Genomic DNA, 17,509 nt, shown 5'->3' on the forward strand with positions numbered 1-17,509 from the left:
CCTTTACAATTATAAAAGCGTTTTTTTTTTTTTTTAATCTACTACTCTGCTTGCATGGCAGCAGACTGGGGTAGATCCTACTGAAATCCCATGTATTGAATGAATACAGAATCGTTTTGATTCGGAAAAATATCGTTTTTGAATCGAGAATCGAATCGAATCGAAAAAAATCGATATATTATCGAATCATGACCCCAAGAATCGATAATGAATCGAATCGTGGGACACCCAGAGATCCACAGCCCTAGTTGGTATGGTATGGTAGTATGACTTTGGCAAGCTATGAAGCCGCACCGCTTAATGGATTGTACTTTGCTTCAACATACGAGTGTTATTATGGTGTGTCTGGTAACTGCTGATCTGTATTTTGGATCTGTATAAGTCCTGAATATTTGCGCATGTTTGCCGTTGTAGTCCGTGCCGACAACGTAGTCGATAAGTTTCTTCTTTTTCTCTATCGTGTTGTTATAAGACATTCATCCTCTGCTGTTGCCATTTCTAATATAAAGCAGCATAAAGTTCTAACTTATATCTCGCCATAAAAGCGCTAAAAACTACTGGTGTAGTGAGTTTACATAATTCACCCAAGGAACGTTAGTTATTAGAGTTCACTCGCAGCTTACTGAAAAGGAAACAAAAATCCCCCAAAAAAGCTTGCAGAATCTTGGACGGACTTATTCATAATTAAAATTATTTGTACTGTCAGCTAATAGAACGTTAGTTCGATGCTAACAGTTAAATCAGGAAATAGGGGCAAAGGTCGTGGCACTCACCCATGTGACTGAACTCTTGGTTGGCGAGGTCCAGCCAGGACACGTCGGTGTCGTCCAGGTCGTAGCAGCTGTACAGTGGGCCTGGCGCAGGCCGGGGCGAGGAGGTGAGCACAGCTGTCGACTCTGGCAGTAGCCTGCAACCAAAAAGCGTAGCGTTAAAAACCACGCAGACCAGACCCTTAACGATTCTCTTAAATAAATCTCTTTCTTTTTGTTCTTCCATCGATGCATTTCAAAATGTTACCAGTTTTTAATTTGAGGATCAAATAAGAGTCTCCTCTTCATTCCAGTTCTTGCTTATGTTTTTCTAGAATTTTATCTGCTTCTGGGTTCTATCCCGCTCGCTGAGACTGGCACGTCCGCAACACAAAGGTTCCCCTATACGGCACTCTAGAGATCTGGTTTTCAATCGCGTAATCTGGGTGAGTCCGTCCAACTTTTCAAAAGCCAAACACAATCAGATTAAGGTTATTTCCATGGGTTGTAAAATGCTTTTTGAGCCAAATTATTTTTAAAAACCTGACTAATTTAGTGCATGGAAACGTGGTTACTGGGATTACTTTACGGAAAAGCTTGGATGGTTGGATGCCTGGCCGAACAAACAGGTTGTCGTTTGGAGAAAGGACGCTGACATCCAGTCACGATACACAAAGTGTCGTTTATAGATCTGTCAATGAGACGAGCGTGAGTCCTGTGACATTGAGAAGGGGCGCAGCATTTGGTTGACTAAAGCGTAGCGTTAAAAACGACGCAGACCAGACATTTTTCTTCCTTGTGTGGGAAGTAATAGTTCCAGTCGAGGTGTGTACCATCCTTTCAATGAGTAGGCCAGCAACTTAACTACTTATCAAAGGACCAAGTCCAGGTGATCTACCTCATATTTATATAAACATAAAGCTAGCTTGTGTGCGCTGGTTTTCGGAGACCTATATTTTGTTAACGCGGGCAGGAAGTACCAGCAATTTTATTGCGAACACGAGAACTGTACGGTCGTTTTTTTATACTTTCGATGGCAAGTGTTCGGAAGAGAGAGTCTAGTGTTCGGGAGGGAGAGAGTCTGTGTTGAAATAAAAAGAGTTTATGGCATCCATGTCTGTCAGATTGTTCTTCAAACTGAGCTTGTAGCAGCCAGCAGTCATCTCATAAAACCCTCGGTGTCCATGTATGTCAATCAAGTGAGGAATGTGACATCGTAGGGAAGATCGATGTTGGGTAAGACCACAGAACCGTCATCAACTGCTTATAGACCATGTACCGCACTTGGAAGACGGTAAAGGAGGAAAGATGATATGAGGTTTGTTCTTCTGCTCCAGTCTCACAGACCGCTGTTGGAGTTCAACGCCAGTTCGAAGGCGTTCTTCTTCCACTCCATGTTCCATCCTAACATGAACCCTCTTCCAATCCATGTACCATCCTAACACTAACACTGTTCCACTCCAATTGTCATCATAACGCTAACCCTTCTTCCACTCCATATTCCATCCTTACCATAAACTCAACCCTGACTCTTCTTCCCCTCCATGTTCCATCCTAACATTATCCCTCTTCCACTCCACATTCCAGACTAACATTAACCCTCTTCCAAACCATGTTGCATCCGAACACTAACCCTTTTCCACTCCTATTTTCATCATAACCCTAACCCTTCTTCTACTCAATGTTCAATCCTAACCCAAAATTCAACCCGGACTCTTCTTCCCCTCCATGTTGCAGCCTATCATTGTCCCTCTTCCACTCCCATGTTTCATCCTAACACTAACACTCTTCCACTCCAATTGTCATCATAACCCTAACGCTTCTTCCACTCCATATTCCATCCTTACCCTAAACTCAACCCTGACTCTTCCCCTCCCTTTTCCATCCTAACTATGTCCCTCGACCACTCCATATTCCATACTAACATTAACCCTCTTTCAAAACACGTTCCATCCTAAAACTAACCCTTTTCCACTCCTATTTTCATCATAACCCTAACCCTTCTTCTACTCCATGTTCAATCCTAACCCAAAACTCAACCCTGACTCTTCTTCCCCTCCATGTTCCAGCCTATCATTGTCCCTCTTCCACTTCATGTTTCATCCTAACACTAACACTATTCCACTCCAATTGTCATCATAACCCTAACGCTACTTCCACTTCATATTCCATCCTTACCCTAAACTCAACCCTGACTCTTCGTCCCCTCCATGTTCCATCCTAACATTATCCTCTTCCACTCCACATTCCAGACTAACATTACCCTCTTCCAAACCATGTTGCAGCCAAACACTAACCCTCTTCCACTCCTATTTTCCTCATAACCCTAACCCTTCTTCTACGCCATGTTCCAACCTAACCCAAAACTCAACCCTGACTCTTCTTCCCCTCCATGTTCCATCCTAAAATTGACTCTCTTTCACTCCATGTTCCATTCAAACCCAAACACTCTTCCACTCCAATTGTGATCATAACCCTAACCCTTCTTCCACTCCATATTCCATCCTTACCCTAAACTCAATCCTGATTCTTCTTCCCCTCCATGTTCCATCCTAACATTATCCCTCTTCAACTCCACATTCCAGACTCTGATTGATTGAAACTTTTATTAATAGATTGCACAGTTCAGTACATATTCCGTACAATTGACCACTAAATGGTAACAACCGAATAAGTTTTTCAACTTGTTTAAGTCGGGGTCCACGTAAATCAATTCATGGTAACTTTAACCCTCTTCCAAAACCACGTTGCATCCAAACACTAACCCTCTTCCACTCCAATTTTCATCATAACCCCAACCATTCTTCCACTCCATGTTCAACCCTAACCCAAAATTCAACCCTGACTCTTCTTTCTCTCCATGTTCCATCCTAACATTATACCTTTTCCACTCCATTTTCCATCGTAACTCATGTTCCATCCTAAAACTAACCTCAACCCTGACCCTCTTCCCCTCCATGTCCACCCTAACACTAACCTCAACCCTAACCCTCTTCCCCTCCATGTTCCGTCCTAACACTAACCTCAACCCTATCCATCTTCCCCTCCATGTTCCATCCTAACACTAACCCTTTTCCACTCAATGTTTCATCCTAACACTAACCCTCTTCAACTCCATGTTCCATTCTAACATTAAACCTCTACCACTCCTTGTAAGTGTATGTTTGTATACATATATGAGTATCCTTGGTTTTATTTTTTCACAACACTTTACTGTATTCGTTTACGTGGGTGTGTGTGTATCTGACATCACATGGACAACCATAAGACCTTCTGGAGGAAAATTCTGTGGTCAGATGAAACAAAAATTTAGCTGTTTGGCCACAATACCCAGCAATATGTTTGGGGGAGAGAAAGTGAGGCCTTTAAGCCCAGGAAAACCACACCTACCGTCAAGCATGGTGGTGGTAGTATTATGCTCTGGGCCTGTTTTGCTGCCAATGGAACTGGTGCTTTACAAATTCGTCAGGACAACCTAAAATCATCAGCCCGGAGGTTGGGTCTTGGGCGCAGTTGGATGTTCCAACAGGACAATGACCCCGAACACACGTCAAAAGTGGTAAAGGAATGGTTAGAATTAAGGTTTAAGAACGGCCTTCCCAAAGTCCTGACTTTAAACGTGTGGACAATGCTGAAGAAACAAGTCCATGTCCGAAAACCAACAAATGTATCTGAACTGCACCAATTTTGTCAAGAGGAGTGGTCAAATATTCAACCAGAAGCTTGCCAGAAACCTGTAGATGGCTACCAAAAGTGTCTTATTGCAGTCAAACTTGCCAAGGGACATGTAAGCAAATATTAACATTGCTGTATGTATACTTTTGACCCGGCAGATTTGGTCACATTTTCAGTAGACCCATAATAAATTAAAAAAAGAACCAAACTTCATGAATGTTTTTTGTGACCAACAAGTATGTAGTCCAATTAATCTATCACAAAAAAATAAGAGTTGTAGAAATTATTGTAAACTCAAGACAGTCATGGCATGTTCTTTACAAGTGTATGTAAACTTTTGACCACGACTGTATGTGTTTATATGTACTTTTTTTTCTCCACTAATTGTTAAGCTTAGTCTTATTGAAATGGGTCTTCTTATTGTCTCTTACCCCTGTTGTTTGTGGTGTTCTGTGGGCATTTACATTGCCAACATTTCAATGTATACTGCTGTATATGCGTTGTAAAAATTTAAAATCATAAATAAATTTGAAAAAAGGACTGTAAAGATCCTCCATATGAGTGCAAAAAGTGAACTGGTGAGCTTTGTCTGCTCTTTATCGCCTCCAGTTTGAAACGTCTTAACAAGGACAGGAAATGAGGTCGAGAACTCTGCAGGACCCGGTGGGAGTCAATCGGGTCATGTGACATGACCGAACACAACAACTGACGTGTTTGTTGTTGTTGACGTCTGGCCACCGGAAACTCCCTCTTTAGCGGCAGTTACGTCTTCTTGAGAAATGAAATGGATAATTCATTTATAGTTCAGAATTATTGTCTAATTGGCCATGCTGAATATGGGAAGATACTGTATATATATATATATATATATATATATATATGTTAGGGGTGTAACGGTACTAAAAAATTACGGTTCGGTACGTACCTCGGTTTAGAGGTCCCAGTTCGGTTCATTTTTGGTACAGTAAGAAAACAACAAAATATAATTTTTGGGGTTATTTATTTACCAAATTTGTAAACAATGGCCTTATCCTTTTAATATTGGGAACACTATAATAATTCATCCCACGTTAATCAACATTAAACTGCCTTAAGTTGTTGCTCAGATTAGATACAATGACAAAACTTTTGTTCTACATATAAAAAGTGCAACATTAAACAGTTTTAAGTCAAATCATCATGCTTAATTTATCACAGCATTTGGGAAGGCAGTAGTTGATTTTTATTATGTAAGTATTATATTTTTTATCAACATGTGATAGCAGAGACCTTGCCATTCAAAGCTTTTCTGTCTGTAAACCACACAAACACACACACACACACACACACACACACACACACACACACACACACACACACACACATCGCACAGTGAGCTAACGTTAGGCTAAAAGCTAATCAGCCTTCACCTCAAGCCAGAACTGCGAGCGAGCTGAGCTGCAGTTTAAGTTTCTAGAAGGTCAACGGGCTCATAGTGATGTTAGTAGTAGTTGACTGGGAGGTGTTTATTATCATTTGAGGAGAGTACGTTGCCTTATGCTCACCTGCTAAACACCTATCTGCTCGACGCTGAAGCATTTACTACATGCGCTCTGAATACGCACTGCTGATTGGCTGTTGCCGCTCTGAATACGCACTGCTGATTGGCTGTTACCGCTATATATGTAACCAATCAGATGGTTGTGTGGGTGGGACAATGCTGGGTGCTGTGACAGAGGCAGAAGAAGCAAAGCAGCTCTTTAAGACTTTAGCTTGGAAACTCATTCAGTACACCCCCGTACCGAAACGAAGCGGTTCAATACAAATACACGTACCATTACACCCCTATATTAATGGCTGGTAAACATAAGAGAGACTGCCGTTATTGATAAGTGATCAATATGTTCTGACAACAACTGATCAACACTGCAATATGTTTTGGGCCACTTGGGGTCAACAAAATCAAATGCAGGGATGTGAGCACCCTTTGAGAAAAAAAGAGGAACATTGAGGGGAAAAAAAAAAGAACATTTCTATCAGCACCAAGTTCTGCCACACAAACGCCAAAAGAACATCTTGAAAATCAAGTCTACATTTCCTGCAATTGGGTGCATTTCCACACTAGATTGTATTTAGTGGCTTTGTGGTTAGAGTGTTCGCCCTGAGATCGGTAGGTTGTGAGTTCAAACCCCGGCCGAGTCATACCAAAGACTATAAAAGTGGGACCCATCACCCCTGCTTGGCACTCAGCATCAAGGGTTGGAATTGGGGGTTAAATCACCAAAAATTAACTTTTTGTGTCTTTTTACGCATTGAAATCAGAAAGGATGCGCATTTTCGAAAGTCTGCACATCCCTGTGATGCAGATTTCTTTAAAAAATGTTTACCGACCCTGCCTTCTCCGCATTTTTTTGGGTCGTCTTCAAAGTAATGAACTTTCCGGTACAATTTCTTATAGCTCAAATACACCTTCAAATGCAATATGTACATTAAGCTAGCCTAAACAGCATGTTAGCATCGATTAGCTTGCAGTCATGCACTGACCAAATATGCCTGATTAGCACTCAACAAAAGTCAATAACATCAACCTTCACGCACAACAATAAAACTTTGGTGGACAAAATGAGACAATAAAAAAGGAGTGGCATAAAACACGTTTTATAAGATCGGAGAAAGTTGTATATGTAAACAAACTATGATGAGTTGAAGGACCGCCAAAATTAGCAGGACAAAACGGCGCTCACCAAATAGTCTCTCATCACTGAAGCATGTTTTATACAAACAGTGTGATTTCTAACAATTAGGAAGGGTTGGGTCATGTTTTTCCTTCTACAGAAACCAAATCAAAACAAAACAAAAAAATGTTTCCCTCATCTTTTTCTATTTTTCATACATTTTTGAAAGAGACACTCGGTCGGCTCGAGAGCCGCGGGTTTGCCGACCGCTGCACTAAGTTAACTCACTACTAGTCAAAGGTCCTCTATAGAACAGGAGCAATGTGTTGTCTTTTAAGAATCTACTGCGTGTGTGTGTGTGTGTGTGTGTGTGTGTGTGTGTGTGTGTGTGTGTGTGTGTGTGTGTGTGTGTGTGTGTCTGTGTGTGTGTGTGTGTTCTGGCAATGATTACTTAATGGGGACATTGCTCTGTTTAAACAGTCACCTTTTGTGGACCTCAGACGGTATGGGGACCAAAAAAACAGGTCCCCCAAAGAGGAACCTTTTTAAATGGTTCTGATGATCATGTCATATTTAATTTGAACTTTTTTTTTTTAATGGTCCTCAGTAGTCATGTACAAATGTGTGAATTATGCAAAATTACTGAAATTTGGTCCCCCATGAACCATATTAACTCATTTTTCCCAGGGTCCCCAGTTAGTATGATCAGCACATTACTTCATTAATCCAGAGATTTAAAGACGTGTATGAGCTAACTGAGCAGTGGGTATTTTACCAAATGTTTTTTATACCTCCACAACCTGGAGAAAGTGTGGTCCCCACAAGTCATGATCAAAAACTTGGTCCTCATTCCAAATGATAACCAGTGTGTGTGTGTGAGTGAGTGTGTGTGTGTGTGTGTGTGTGTGTGTGTGTGTGTGTGTGTGTGTGTGTGTGTGTTCTGGCAATGCTTACTTAATGGGGACATCACTCTGTTTACACAGTCACCTTTAGTGGACCTCTGACGGAATGGGGACAAAAATACACGTCCCCCAAAGGAAACCTTTTTAAATGATTCTGAGGATCATGTCATTTATTTTGAACTTTTTTTTTTAATGGTCCTCAGTAGTCACGTACAAAGTTGTGTGAATTATGCAAGATTACTGAAATTTGGTCCCCCATGAACCATATTAACTCATTTTTCCCAGGGTCCCCAGTTAGTATGATCAGCACATTACTTCATCAATCCAGAGATTTAAAGACGTGTGTGAGCTAACTGGGCAGTGGCCATTTTACCAAATGTTTTTTATACCTCCACAACCTGGAGAAAGGGTGGTCCCCACAAGTCATGATCAAAAACTTGGTCCTCATTCCAAATGATAACCAGTGTGTGTGTTTGTATGTGTGTGTGTGTGTGTGTGTGTGTGTGTGTTCTGGCAATGCTTACTTAATGGGGACATCGCTATGTTTACACAGTCACCTTTAGTGGACCTCTGACGGAATGGGGACAAAAATACACGTCCCCCAAAGGAAACCTTTTTAAATGATTCAGAGGATCATGTCATATTTAATTTGAACTTTTTTTTTTAATGGTCCTCAGTAGTCACGTACAAATTTGTGTGAATTATGCAAGATTACTGAAATTTGGTCCCCCTTGAACCCATCCATCCATCATCTTCCGCTTATCCGAGGTCGGGTCGCGGGGGCAACAGCCTAAGCAGGGAAACCCAGACTTCCCTCTCCCCAGCCACTTCATCCAGCTCTTCCCGGGGGATCCCGAGGCGTTCCCAGGCCATCCGGGAGACATAGTCTTCCCAACGTGTCCTGGGTCTTCCCCGTGGCCTCCTACCGGTTGGACGTGCCCTAAACACCTCCCTAGGGAGGCGTTCGGGTGGCATCCTGACCAGATGCCCGAACCACCTCATCTGGCTCCTCTCGATGTGAAGGAGCAGCGGCTTTACTTTGAGTCCCTCCCGGATGGCAGAGCTTCTCACCCTATCTCTAAGGGAGAGCCCCGCCACACGGCGGAGGAAACTCATTTCGGCCGCTTGTACCCGTGATCTTATCCTTTCGGTCATGACCCAAAGCTCATGACCATTGGTGAGGATGGGAACGTAGATCGACCGGTAAATTGAGAGCGTTGCCTTCCGGCTCAGCTCCTTCTTCACCACAACAGATCGGTACAACGTCCGCATTACTGAAGACGCCGCACCGATCCGCCTGTCGATCTCACGATCCACTCTTCCCTCACTCGTGAACAAGACTCCTAGGTACTTGAACTCCTCCACTTGGGACAGGGTCTCCTCCCCAACCCGGAACCATATTAACTCATTTTTCCCAGGGTCCCCAGTTAGTATGATCAGCACATTACTTCATCAATCCAGAGATTTAAAGACGTGTGTGAGCTAACGGGGCAGTGGCCATTTTACCTCATTTTATTATGCCTTCACAACCTGTGGTCCCAGCAAGTCATGATCAAAAACTTGGTCCCAATTCCAAATGATAACCAGTGTGTGAGTGAGTGTGTGTGTGTGTGTGTGTGTGTGTGTGTGTTCTGGCAATGCTGACATAATGGGGACATCGCTCTGTTTACACAGTCACCTTTTGTGGACCTTAGGCGGTGAAGGACAAAAAAACAGGTCCCCCAAAGGGAAACCTTTTTAAATGATTCTGAGGATCATGTCATATTTAATTTGAACTTTCTTTTTTTTTTAAATGGTCCTAAGTAGTCACGCGCAAATGTGTGTGAATTATGCAAGATTACTGAAATTTGGTCCCCATGAACCATATCAACTCCTTTTCCCAAAGGTCCCCAGTTAGTATGATCAGCACATTACTTCATCAATCCAGAGATTTAAAGACGTGAATTAGCTTACTGGGCAGTGGGCATTTTACCTCTTTTTTTTATGCCTTCACAACCTGTAGAAAGGGTGGTCCCCACAAGTCATGATCAAAAACTTGGTCCCCATTCCAAATGATAACCAGTGTGTGTGTTTGTGTGTTCTGGCAATGCTAACTTAGTGGGGACATCGCTCTGTTCACACAGTCACCTTTAGGGAACATCTGACGGTATGGGACCAAAAAAACAGGTCCCCCAAAGAGAAACATTTTTAAATGGTTCTGAGGATCATGTCATATTTAATTTGAACTTTTTTTTTTTTTTTAATGGTCCTCAGTGTCATGATCCACATCTTGGATCATGGCATATTCTGGTTTTGGTTCTGTTTATCACATTCTGTCTAGTATTTGTCTTCCTCAGTTCTTTGTGGCACTTCCTGGTTTTGTTTCCGTTGTCATAGTTACCCATTTAGTGTCACCTGTCTCTGCTTTGATCACGCGCACCTGCCCTTGATTATTTATCTCCCTATATATGCCCGCCTCTGTTTGACATTCAGTCTTGGACTCTTGCTTGCTGTACACGCAACAGCTGACGCCGCTCTTCCAACATTGTGGTAAATCTATTTTTGTATACTTGTTAGCTTATATGCTATTTTGTTTGTTTATGTCCCTAGCTTCCACGCTAGCGCCCTTTGTTCTTTCTAGCTCCTAAGCTAGTTCTGTTGGTTTTTGGTTAGTGCCTTTGTGCAAGTGTTTTTGTTCTTAGTTTGTTTTATTATATAAATATATTCTTATCCCTACCCTCACGCTGTGTTCCATCTTCCGCTGCACCCGCGAGAGAACAACTCGTCACCACAATGCCACCGAGACGTCACACTCAGTAGTCACGCGCAAATGTGTGTGAATTATGCAAAATTACTGAAATTTGGTCCCCATGAACCATATCAACTCCTTTTCCCAAAGGTCCCCAGTTAGTATGATCAGCACATTACTTCATCAATCCAGAGATTTAAAGACGTGTATGAGCTAACTGGGCAGTGGGCATTTTACCGATTTTTTTATGCCTCCACAACCTGTAGGAAGGGTGGTCCCCACAAGTCATGATCAAAAACTTGGTCCCCATTCCAAATGATAACCAGTGTGTGTATGTGTATGTTTTGGCAATGCTAACTTAATGGGGACATCACTCTGTTTACACAGTCACCTTTAGGGGACCTCTGACGGTATGGGGACAAAAAAACAGGTCCCCCAAAGGGAAACCTTTTTAAATGATTCTGAGGATCATGTTATATTTATTTAAAACTTTTTTTTTTTTAATGGTCCTCGGTAGTCACATACAAATGTGTGTGAATCATGCAAAATTATTGAAATTTGGCCCCCATGAACCATATTAACTCCTTTTCCCTAGGGTCCCCATTAAGTATGATCAGCACATTACTTCATCAATCCAGTGATTTAAAGACATGTATGAGCTAACTGGGCAGTGGCCAATTTACCTTTTTTTTTTTATACCTCCACAACCTGTAGGAAGGGTGGTCCCCACAAGTGATGATCCAAAATCTGGTCCTCATTCCAAATGATAACCAGTGTGTGTGTTTGTATGTGTGTGTGCGCGTTTGTGCATGCGCTTGTGAGCTGCCATTTTGTCCTGTGGTTGAGATGCCAGTACAGTGTGCTTGTTGTCATGGATATGAGTCAGAGTTATTAACATTACTACGCTAAGGCACTGCGGGCTAACACACACACACACACACACACACACACTGGTGGTCTGTAAACTCCCACAGTGTCTCCACCAACAAGCCCCGCCTCAGCACGCTAGCCTGAGAAATGTGCAAATAATGTTTGACAAAAGGTGAGGAAAGAAAAGGGGGGGTTGAGGGTGTGCAGTGTTTGGGAAAACAGGGCTGGCGGGACTGTTTTCATTCATATCTTCCGCTCGGTTAGTTGGGAAAGAGACGCAGTGGGAGGAGCTGACATGTTTTGTTGGCACAGTCAGGAAGTAAACATCCCCAGCAGCCCTTCTTTAAACACATACTACTATCCAGGCATCCATTTCCTACCGCTTGTCCCTTTTGGGGTCACTCTCGTGTACTTATCTACTACTACTTCCATTCATACTTTGTCTATGGGAGTGTACACAGTGCGTATCGTAAACACTACGGTTTGTTTGTAGCTTTAATGCTAATGAGCTGTGTGTGTCTCAAAGAGGCGTTATTGTGTACTTGATCCACTTTTTACACAAACACTGGAGCTGTGCACTTGTCCAATGTAATAGATGCAACACGAGCATAGCTATGTGAGCAACATGCTAACATTACAGTTCACCATCATGCGAGTTACAAATCTCTCACATCTGTAACTAAATGAAGGAGCTTTATTTTAGGATGTGTAGTAAAGCCTTATTTTCTATTATTATAATACATACATACATACACATACATACATATATATATATATATATATATATATATATATATATATATATATATATATATATATATATATATATATATATATATATATATATATATATATATCAGGGCTGTCAAAAAAGAGTTAATACAGGTGGTTAATACAGGTGATTAATTACAAAAAAATTATGGCATTATTTATGTACACTAATTAATCATGCAATTTTTTTGGAGCGCACAAGCTCTTTTACCTTGATCAGATCAATAATGCATCCGTCAATAATGCATGATGAGGAGACTCCGACTGGTGGTGTCAGTCACACACACACACATATATATATATATATATATATATATATATATATATATATATATATATATATATATATACACATATATTTACACACACACACATGTATACACATTTATACATATATATATATACATATATATATATATATACACACCCACACACACACATACATACATACATACATATATATATACACATATATACACACACAACACATAAATACATACACATATATAAATACATATACACGCATAAATATATACACACACATATATATGCATATATATATGCATATATATGTACATATGCATATATTATATTTATGCATTTATACTGTATATGTATGCATTTGTGTATATATACATATATACGCATAAATACATATATGTACACATATACACATACATATATACATACACACATGTATATATATACACATATATATACACACATGTATATATGTATATATATATATATATATATATTATACAGGTGACTAATATATGTATATATATATACACACACACACATGTGTATATATATATATATATATATATATATATATATATACACACACACACAACATGTATACATACACACACACACATATATATACAGGTGATTAATATATATATATACACACACATGTATCATATATATATATATATATATATATATATATATATATATATATATATATATATACACACACATATACACACACATGTATATATGTATACAGGTGATTAATATATATATATATATATATATATACACACACATGTATATATATACACATATATACACACATGTATATTTATACACACACATGTATATATACACATATATATATATATATATATATATATATATATATATATATATATATATACATATATATATACACACACACATGTACATATACACACACATATATACATACATACACATTATATACAAACATATATTACACACACACACACACACACACACACACACACACACACACACACACACACACACACACACACACACACACACACACACACATATATATTCCTTCGGTCAGGAAAAAATACATAGAGCCTATTTCATCCCTACAGGTCTGTTTCACAGGTTTCTTTGGTCTTCAGGTGAGTTTTAGAGCAGGGAAACCTGTGAAACAGACCTGTAGGGATGAAATAGCCTCCATGTGTTTTTTCCTCACCTAAGGAATATTTCGCTCAACTCCGGTTTACATTTTTTTATACCACTACATTTCATTTGTAAATGTAATGTAGTGACGTTTTTAATCCAGCAGATGGCACCTTTATAAAGCAGCAACACAATGTCATTATGTATATGTATGTATGTATGTATGTATGTATGTATATTTAAGCCTGAGTTTCTGGACAGGACAAACAAACAAAAAAATGCCACCAAAATTGACTTGCAAATAAAATGTTGTGGTTTGAAAAAAAAAAGCTATTTAATAGTTGTGCAGAAACGTGCAAATGCGGTCAATGTGCCAAACAGTAAACATAAACCAAAAAAAGCACATTGGCGCTACAAGATCAAGATAAACCCACATCTTTTTTTTCCTTTTTCTGTTTGGATGGATAATTACAGTGAAAAGTGATGACAAAGTTGGCACAATACACCTCCAACTTCTTTCAGTATGGGCTGACACTCGTGAGCCAACAGAAGCCTCCACAATCAAGCTGTGTCGGTCACATGTTTGTTTCTAACTTGACACATGCATGGAGGGACATGTTGGTTTCTTAAAGTGACACACGCGTGGAGGGACATGTTTGTTTCTTAAAGTGACACATGCATGGAGGGACATGTTGGTTTCTTAAAGTGACACACGCATAGAAGGACAACGTGACCTATGCATATGTAACACAGGATGTTTCATAAAACATCCAGGCTTCCGTATCTTCTGACCCACCATCAGTAGAAAGCTGGGACCACATGTCACCTCTAATATTGGAGACCGGTGCACTTGTCTCGTCTAAAAAAAAAAAAAAACATATTTCGGAGGGGAAAACTATTTGATTTTGGACTCTGGGACTGGTGTGCTGCCTTACCTCACCGGCTGTGACTCAGTGTTGGAGAGATGGAGACTGTAAAACCAACGGTCCATAAATATAACTTGTTTGTAACGTCTCGCCATAAGCTGACATTAATTTTTAGAAACCACATTTTTTAAGTGAAGTCATATTAATAATCCTGGGATGGTCACTTGTCTATTATTTACTATCGAACTTTGTCAGTGTTCATAAGGAATGCACAAAAAACTGTCCTGTGATCCAACTTTACAGTCTTTTTAATTCATTTTTAATATATTTTTACAACATTTTGATTATCATTCTCACATAATTTTACCATAATTTGAACACATTATTAACATGTTTTTTTAAACAAATTTATACTACTATTTTAACACTATTTTACTATTATTTTAATACACTTTACTATCTTTATAAGGCATTAGTTCTATCATATTAATACATTTTACTATTATTTGAATACATTTATATTGTCTTTTTAATACACTTTTATTGTATTAAATTTTTACCATTATTTAAATAATTTTTTACTATCTTTTTAACACATCTTAACTATCATTTTAACACATTTTTACTATAATTTTAATAAATTTTTATTATCTTTTTATTCAATTTGTACTATCTTTTTATGACATTAGTACTATCATAATACATCTTAACTATCATTTTAATACATCATACTATCTTTTTAATGCATTTTTACTTTCATTCTAACAATTTTACTATCATTTTAACACATTTTTACTATCATTTTAACACAATTTTACTATCATTTTAACACAATTTTACAAATTTTAATTCCATTAGCACTATCAAAAAATTATCAATTTTTACTGTCAATTTAATACATAATACTATCTTTTTAATAATTTTTTACTATAATTCTAATACATTTCTATTATATTTTTACTATATTACATTTTCAATATCATTTTATTACATTTTTACTATCTTTTTAAGATCTTTTTAGTACATTTTTACTACCATTTTAACACATTTTTATGATCATTTTAATACATTTTACTCTATTTTCTAATACATGTTACTCTCTTTTCAATACATCTTTTTTTATACATTTTTTACTATTTTTACTAAATTTTTACCATCTTTTACTATTATTTTAATATTTTTTACCATCTTTTTAATACATTTTGACCATCTTTTTAGTACATTTTGACTATCCTATTAATATATGTGTACTATTATTTTAATAAATGTTCATCTTTTTAATATGTATTTACTATTATTTAAAAACAAACATCATTTTAATAAATGTTTTATTATCTTATTAATACACTTCACAGTTTTTTTATACACTTTTGCTGTCTTTTTAGTACAGAGGTTCCTAGTTTTATGATCACACTTCTTTAGGCACTTTGTGCTTTCCTTATTTATGTAGTATGATTGAAATTGTTTTTTATTTCTTAGTGGTTGTTGGTTTGTGTACGTACTTCTTGTGGGTTTCACTTTGTGATTTAAACTGAATCTTGTTGTGTATTACTAACAATGACAATAAAGTAATCTATCTACCCATATAATGTCAACACCAGTGCAAATCTTATTCCAGCATGATAGATACCACCATTAAATGATGCATTCCGGGATGGAAAGTTATCAGTGAGGCACAAAGCTGGTGTATTAAATATGGGAGGTATCGCATGTATTTATTTTGAAATAGGAAAAACTGTTGAAGAAAAAAGCTTGTTCATTAGACTATATCTATGTGGGCCAAAGTGCTTTGTGTTCTAAATCAGTGATTCTAAAACTGTGGCATATGTACCACTAGCGGGGTGTATAATATAGTCAGGAAGAGTCATGGATGCAAAGGATTCTGGGTAATTGTTATGTTGCGTTTATAATGTGTTACAGTGCCGATGTTCTCCCGAAATGTGTTTGTCATTCTTGTTTGGTGGGGGTTCACAGTGTGGTGCATATTGATAAGAGTGTTAAAGTTGATTATATCACAACCTTCAGTGTAACCTGTGTGGCTGTTGAACAACTATGCCTTGCAGTCCTGTACGTGTATCTGCGGAAAGCACATACAACATGTTACTGTTGTGGAATGCGTCAAAGGCAGTGGCTTCATAGCACGCCCCTATCAATGTTACCTGAGTGACCGTCAGCAGATATTCGCGAGAATGGTCGTTTTGAAAATTTGGAAACCTCCTGGAAAATTTGGGAGGATTGACAAGTGTAATGCGGAATTCAATGTAAATGTCACGGACCGGGTGTCTAAGACCCCTGGTTTTCACATAGCACAAAGCAAAAAAAAAAAAAAAAAAACTCTTTATGCTGTGTTATTTCATTTTAAATTTCAAAACAGTTTTGTGGCTTCCATTGTCTTCTTTATTTTGTGAAACGGGTCAAAATGGCTCTTTGAGTGGTAAAGGTTGCAGACCCCTGAATATATGGAATATGTGTGCATGGGACATATTCATGTTTAATAGATGTAAAATGTGTGTATGCGTTATTCATGTTGAATATATGTGTGTATGTGGCATATTCATGTTGAATATATGTGTGTATTTGGCATATTCATGTTGAATATGTGTAATATGTAACATATTCATGATTAATATATGTGTGTATGTGGCATATTCATGTTAAATATATGTAATATCTGTGTGTGGCATATTTTTTTATATGTATGTAATATATGTGTGTGAGGCATATGTATGTTTAATATATGTAATATGTGTGTATGTGGCATATTAATGTTTAATATATGTAATCTGTATGTATATGTTACATATTCATATTTAAAATATGTAATATATATATATATATATGTGTGACATATTTATGTTTAATATATGTAATATATATGTGTGTGTGA

General features: G+C 38.1%; 1 protein-coding gene across 1 annotated transcript in view; it reads right to left on the bottom strand.

Moving 5' to 3' along the window:
* The window catches only part of jade2 (jade family PHD finger 2), a 149,397-nt gene that overhangs the window by 45,765 nt on the left and 86,123 nt on the right, over positions 1–17,509 (bottom strand). The window contains exon 6 of the mRNA XM_061890389.1: positions 774–907. Coding sequence (XP_061746373.1) covers positions 774–907 — 134 coding nt within the window. The remainder of the gene's footprint in view (positions 1–773; positions 908–17,509) is intronic.

The sequence above is a fragment of the Nerophis ophidion genome, linkage group LG28, assembly GCF_033978795.1.
Source record: "Nerophis ophidion isolate RoL-2023_Sa linkage group LG28, RoL_Noph_v1.0, whole genome shotgun sequence".
NCBI classification, from domain to species: Eukaryota; Metazoa; Chordata; class Actinopteri; order Syngnathiformes; family Syngnathidae; genus Nerophis; species Nerophis ophidion.